The 7,030-nt window shown below is 40.4% G+C and overlaps 1 protein-coding gene across 1 annotated transcript; it reads left to right on the top strand.

Annotated features, from left to right (window-relative positions):
* Window positions 1-2,648: 2,648 nt before the first annotated feature.
* LOC18431223 (Thioredoxin superfamily protein) lies at window positions 2,649-5,978 on the top strand. Its single transcript, XM_011623899.3, has 3 exons — window positions 2,649-2,970; window positions 3,102-3,191; window positions 5,732-5,978. Exons 1-3 carry the CDS (start codon window positions 2,719-2,721, stop codon window positions 5,804-5,806), a joined length of 417 nt encoding a protein of 138 aa, XP_011622201.1. The 5' UTR covers window positions 2,649-2,718; the 3' UTR covers window positions 5,807-5,978.
* The last annotated feature ends 1,052 nt before the right edge of the window (window positions 5,979-7,030 follow it).

Here is a 7,030-nt window from a genome sequence, read left to right as displayed (position 1 = left end):
TCCGATCGCACATGCGAGCGTGCCCCACGCACACTCACACGTGCACACGTGTGTCCGAGCACACGTGCAAGCGTGCCCCACGCACACTCACACGTGCACACGTGTGTCCGAGCGCACGTGCAAGCGTGCCCCACGCACACTCACACGTGCACACGTGTGTCCGAGCGCATGTGCAAGCGTGCCCCACGCACACTCACACGTGCACACGTGTGTCCGAGCGCACGTGCAAGCGTGCCCCACGCACACTCACATGTGCACATGTGTATCCGAGCACACATACGAGCGTGCCCCACGCACACTCACGTGTGAGTGTATCCCACGCACACTCACACGTGCACACGTGTGTCCGAGCGCACGTGCAAGCGTGCCCCACGCACACTCACATGTGCACATGTGTATCCGAGCACACATACGAGCGTGCCCCACGCACACTCACATGTGCACACATGTGTCCGATCGCACATGCGAGCGTGCCGTGCACACGTGTGTCCGAGCGCATGTGCGAGCGTGCCCCATGCACACTCACACATGTACACGTGTGTTCGAGTGCACATGCAAGCGTGCCCCACCCACACTCACACGTGCACATGTGTGTCCGAGCGCACGTGCAAGCGTGCCCCACGCACACTCACACATACGAGCGTGCCCCATGCACACTCGCACGTGCACACGTGTGTCCGAGTGCACGTGCAAGCGTGCCCCACGCACACTCACACATGCACACGTGTGTCCGAGCGCACGTGCAAGCGTGCCCCACGCACACTCACATGTGCACATGTGTATCCGAGCACACATACGAGCGTGCCCCACGCACACTCACATGTGCACACATGTGTCCGATCGCACATGCGAGCGTGCCCCACGCACACTCACACGTGCACACGTGTGTCCGAGCACACGTGCAAGCGTGCCCCACGCACACTCACACGTGCACACGTGTGTCCGAGCGCACGTGCAAGCGTGCCCCACGCACACTCACACGTGCACACGTGTGTCCGAGCGCACGTGCAAGCGTGCCCCACGCACACTCACACGTGCACACGTGTGTCCGAGCGCACGTGCAAGCGTGCCCCACGCACACTCACATGTGCACATGTGTATCCGAGCACACATACGAGCGTGCCCCACGCACACTCACGTGTGAGTGTATCCCACGCACACTCACGCGTGCACACGTGTATCCAAGCGCACGTGTGAGGTTGTCCTAATATTTTTGTACGCATGTTATAGTTCATATTACATAGGTATTTATATACCAAAGTTGAATATCCATCTTTCGATGTGGGATAATTCCCAAACATCATTAAATGAAAACGAAATGTAAATATAGACTATTAATCAACAATTTATAATCACATGTAGTTAGATGGTTTGGTTGTTATGATTTTTTGTTTTTTTACTTGATGTCCCAAGGTCGAATCCCCTTGGGCATGTGTTGCATTCGAATCCCCTGGGGCATGTATTGCATTTTTGTTGTGTATATAGTGGTTGGTATAAATATAAATATTTTTGTTGTGTATATAGTAGTTGGTATAAATATAAATCTTTTTGTAAATAATATAAAAGGCATAAAAAAATGAAAAATAAAAAATTAATTTTTTACATAACAGTTAATTTTTGTTCTATATAGTGGTATAATTATTTTTGTAAATAATATGAAAGGTATAAAAAAAATAAAAATAAAAAGTTTATTCTATTTGAAATCTCCATCTTTCTACTAACAATCTCTTTTACTAAATTTATTATAGAAACCTAAAAAAATAAATTTTTGAAAAATTGAAGTGTTATTTCCAAAATTTGTACGCATTTTATTAATTTTTATATTGATAATCAAATCTTTTATTTTATTTATGAATTTTTACATTATAAATCATGTAATGTACTATTTTTCTTACAATTGTCAATAATACATTTTAAACTAGATAATATTATAAAATATTTTTAATTTGTTATTATTTGTCTAATAAAATAATTATAAAATATAAACTAATAATTATAATTTTAGTACATAATTTTATAATTAGTGAGGTTGTAATAATTTTGAATTATAGTTAGTTAGGCTGTAATAGTTTGGGTTTTTTTAAAAGATTAGCGTTTTTCGTCCAAACAAGATTTTAATGCCCATTCTTTCGTTGATTAGTCTACTCTTGATAATAGTCCATTTATAATTATATATTTTATCCATGATAATTCTATGATTTTTCTTTTATGTGATGCAAATTGAATACTTAAAATAAGTTTATACAGGGAAATAGCATCTCAATATTCACAAATTGATAAAAAAAAATGAAAGTTAATAATGTAGTACCCTCACTTTTTATTGGATTCCTAAAAAACAACATTTATAATGAATTTTAATAATTTTTTCGGATTTTTTTGAAGCTTTAATCAGACCGATTCAACCGATTCCCGATTCGGATCGCCGATTCGTCGATCTGATTCGGTTTTTTGAGGTGCCCGATTCGGAGATCCACTTTTTAAACCATTGATTGAAATCATATTTTTCGACAATATTTGAATGTAGGCCCTAATTTGATTGTTTAGAGGCTAGGCTCCATACAAACCGCATCATCCCTGTCAAAACATTTTCTATTTGTAAATATGAAAATAATAAAGAAATGCTAGCGTCCCAGCTCTCTCCCTCTCCCGCACGAAAGTTGGAAATCAAACGTTCCATTCTCCCACCTCTCTCTCTCTCTCTCTCTGTCTCTCTCTTGAATGGCCGCTAGATTTTTATCAGCGCGGCCTCCATTTTTTTCCGCCATAGTTAATGGAAGGCACAGGGCTTCTTCCCATATCCGGCCATTGGCCTCTGCTCTTTCGTGGGAGTCTGATTCCTCCACTAAGTCACAGAGGAAGCTGATAATATACACAAAGCCTGGGTGTTGCCTATGCGATGGCCTCAAAGAAAAGCTTCATCTTGCTTTCAAGCTTCCGGGGCCTGATTCTCTCCATGATGTTCAGTTGCAGGTTTACTTAACACACTAAGAAAATCCCAATTCGTAATTTTGCTCATTTTTCTTGATTTTTCTCTCTCCACTGTTTTTATTCCTTAGTTTCTATCAAAGTTCCTAAAATGTCAGTTTTTTTTGGACATTTAGGAAAGGAATATATCGAGCAACCATGAATGGGAGAAAGCTTACCAGTATGAGATTCCAGTTTTGGTGAGGGTCCTTGCTGATGGCACAGAGGTGGGTTTTCTCTCTCTCTCTCTCTCTTTTTTCTCTGATTCGTTTTCTTGAAAGTTCAATAAATTGATTTCTTTCAGGATTAAAGTCTCCTTTATGACAAAAATGGGCTAAATTATCTTTTAAGTCTTACATTGTTTTTATTTGATTTTATTTTTTGGGTTGTAAACTAATATATGGCAGCAACTCCAAGTTCTAAATTGATCTTAGTTTATCTGGAGATATTCCTATGAATATTTCTTCTATTGTTCTTATTTACATGGGAAATGGTCTCAAAGAGAAAAACAACTCTATGAAATATGGGTGTTTTTGGGTGACTCAAACATTATATCTGAAACTTTTATGCTGGTTATAGTGTTTCTTAATTTAGAAAATTAAGTTATCATGGCGAATCTGTGTTTGAAATCTTAACCTGAGTAGACTCGGATTCGGCAGAGTTAATCAGTCTCAGCACCCTGCCGAGGCGAGTGGTAGTGCCCTCCCTCGGAGGTGGGTACTGCTATACGGTACTCGGGTGAGTATAGGGTCTTACCTGAAATTCTTGCTGAAGAAAAATAAGAGGGGGGTGGAAATCTGCCCCCTTTTTCATCTCTCTGTCTTCCTTGTAAAGCTCTCTCTCCCTCGCCAAGTGCTCTTTCCCTTTTTCTGATTTATGCTAAAAAAGAGGAAGAGGATGGTGAAGAAAGAGATCGATGACAGAATTGATTTCTCCATCAATTCTCCATCAGATGAAGACATTCCACTGTGGAATAAGCAGAGGGTTATGATTTCGATGATATGGCTATTTACTTGTGGATGAGATCCTTCCAATGGAATCCTTAGTATCGGATAATGAATCATTCCATTATGTCTGTGTATCTCATGAGCATTTGCTAGTGAAGGTGGAAGCTAGGGGTTTAAGAGGAAGCCCTAGTTGATTGAAGAAAATGCTTTGAGAGAGAGAGATATGTGGCCAAACATGTGCCCCATCCTCTCTCTTGGCCATGTGCCCCTCTCTCTCTCGATTGACCACCCTGTGCTCTTTCTCTCCCTAGGCTCTTTTAGTGATTTCTAAGCTTGGGCAAGACTTAGGCGAGCCCTAGTGGACTCACCCAAGTTACTTTGCTCGGGCAAGGGTGTTATGTGCTTGCTTTTCCTCAATAAACTCCACCACGTATGCAGCATGGAAACTCCACCACGTATGCAGCATGGAAGAGGGTAACATGGCTTAGAGTGGATGAGTCCATGTAAGGGTGGATAACCCAAATCAATAAGAGGATTTTGAGAGTCGTAGTCTTTAGGTAGTGTGAGTAATAAGTAAGTAGAAGGTTGTTAAGAGTCCTAATCTTTAGAGAGTATGAGCTGAATGAGTACTAAAATAAGGGAGGGAGTTGAAAATTGGAAAGGGGCTATGTAAAAGTATTGTAACCGATGGTATGGGTAGATTTTTTATTCTATTAATGCATTGTGTTGGAGGTTAGTTTCCCTCGAAGAAACTGTTTCTCTCTCTTCCCCTTACCTTCTTCTATATTATAAATCTACCAAAATATGTAAGAGTAAGAACAAGGGAAAGAATCGTGAGCTTTCCTAAGCTCCTGATCAAGTCCTGGGCGACTTTGACTCTTCCATTCGGGTTACCCAATCTGATTACCGACTACATAATAACTTGCTTTGATACCAGTTATTATGTACTCGGTAACCATATCGGGTAACCCGAATGGAAGAGTCCAAGTCGCCCTGAACTTGATCGGGTAACTTCTCTGATACCAGTTAGTATGTACTCGGTAACCAGATCGGATAACCCGAATGGAAGAGTCCAAGTTGCACTGGACTTGATTGGGTAACTTGCTCTTATACCAGTTATTATGTACTCGGTAACCAGATCGAGTAAGCCGAATGGAAGAGTTTAAGTCGCCCTGGACTTGATCACAAGCTAAGTAGGAAGCTCACGATTCTTTCCCTTGTTCTTACTCTTACCTATTTTGGTAGATTTGCAATATGGAAGAAGGTAAGGGGAAGAGAGAAAAATAGTTTATTCGAAGGAAACTAACCTCTAACACAATGTATTAATGGAATAAAAAATCTACCCACACCATCGGCTACAACACTTTTATATAACCCTTTTCTAATTTTCAACTTCCCTCTTTTATTTTAGCACTCATTCAACCCATACTCCTTAAAGACTAAAACTCTTAACGACTTTCTACTGACTTATTACTCACACCACCTAAAGACTAGGATTCTCAAAATCCTCTTACTGATTTGGGTTATTCACCCTTACATGGACTCATCCACTTTAAGCCACGTTACCCCTTCCACCTTGCATACGTGGTGGAGTTTATTGAGGAAAAGCAAGCACATAACAAAGGGAGTACCCAGCCCGAGCCAAGTAATTTAACATTGTGGTGATCAAAGTTGTTCCTTTTTCTTAAACAGCTTTAAATTCGCATTTTTCTGATACAAATTTTTTTCTTATTTCTATCTGATTATTCTTTGATACACTTTAAATAAAGACTGGGTTTTGTGCCTCTCCTGCATGACAAGCGGTGAACTTCCTATTTCAGGAAATGCTTCCAAGACTATCCCCTCGACTTAATGCTGAGCTTATACAGAAGAAGTTAGCAGCTGCACTAAGATAGCAAAAGACCTTTTAGGGTTCTTATTGTGCTGATGAAAATTCCAACTATTTCTTACATTTTTGTTGATGTAATATTTAATTGAACTTTTTCTCTTAGAGTAAGAACTGCGTGGTTGTATCTGTTATATTGTACCTTGAATCCGAAGAGTGTGCACATCTTTCATGCTTTTCAATACTCAGCCCACCTGACATGCTATTGTGATTCTAAACACCAAGACTTTTTAGAGCTCATTTATTTTTCTCCCAAATTCTCCAATTAACATAGAACGTGAGAAAGCCATAGCTTCATTTAGGAATGTTATGACCAGAAAGATATGGTATATTTATATGTCCACAAAAGAAACACAGGAATGATGCTTCTATAAACGGTTGCACAATCCTGCACTTAATGTCTTGGACCGCAAATCTCGAGCATTTCTATGGCCTTTAAGGTGGGATTGAGTTGCATATTAGTCAATAGATTGCATCTCCTCTTACTTGTTCATGATTGGGTCAACCCAACCCCGGTCTAGGATTGGCTTCGGGTCCACTTGATCTAAACCAGTCCCAGGTTGGATCCGGGTGGGTGTTAACCCTAACCACCTGGCATGGGGATATAGTATATATGGACTACAGAGTGAGATTTGTATAAGGTGCTCTCCTTATACTCTTGAAGTAACACAAAGCTCTTAATTTTGCTTGGAGATGTAATTTCGCTGTCAAAAACTTTATGATGGCTTGAAAATTTATTTTGATATCTAGTTATGAGATTCCAAATGCCAAAAATGGTACAGATAGGCCAGATCTATAAGCACTTGAAAATTGTGAGTATAGACGGTCCAGATAATTTGTAACAAGATGCAATATTTTTAGGGACTGAAATTCTTTTTTTCTTTGTATCCATGATCATGAGGTTGAGATGATCAGATTGGACGGGATTCCAACGACAAAACAATCTAGTTTAGAGGATTTTTGAGGTACAACCTACTCAATAGTATAAAGCAACACCTTATATAAACTTTTTTCATCCACATAAACACACACTCACACAAATTTACATGTATTATATGTTAAAAAACATTAATTTTGGACACAGACCCGACCTAACCCTACTGTTTGTTTCTAGGTTCACTTGACCTGGACTTTGTAGGGTCGGTTCTGGCTCAAGTTCGACCCGACCCATTCACAGCCCTGATTGAGATGTATGAAGCTTTCAAACCCTTTACTTGCTTCTTATACATAACTC

This window comes from Amborella trichopoda, chromosome 2 (assembly GCF_054954075.1).
Source record: "Amborella trichopoda isolate Santa Cruz 75 chromosome 2, AtrichopodaSantaCruz75HAP2 v2.0, whole genome shotgun sequence".
Lineage (NCBI taxonomy): Eukaryota > Viridiplantae > Streptophyta > Magnoliopsida > Amborellales > Amborellaceae > Amborella > Amborella trichopoda.
This window is presented reverse-complemented; position numbering and strand designations above follow the sequence as displayed.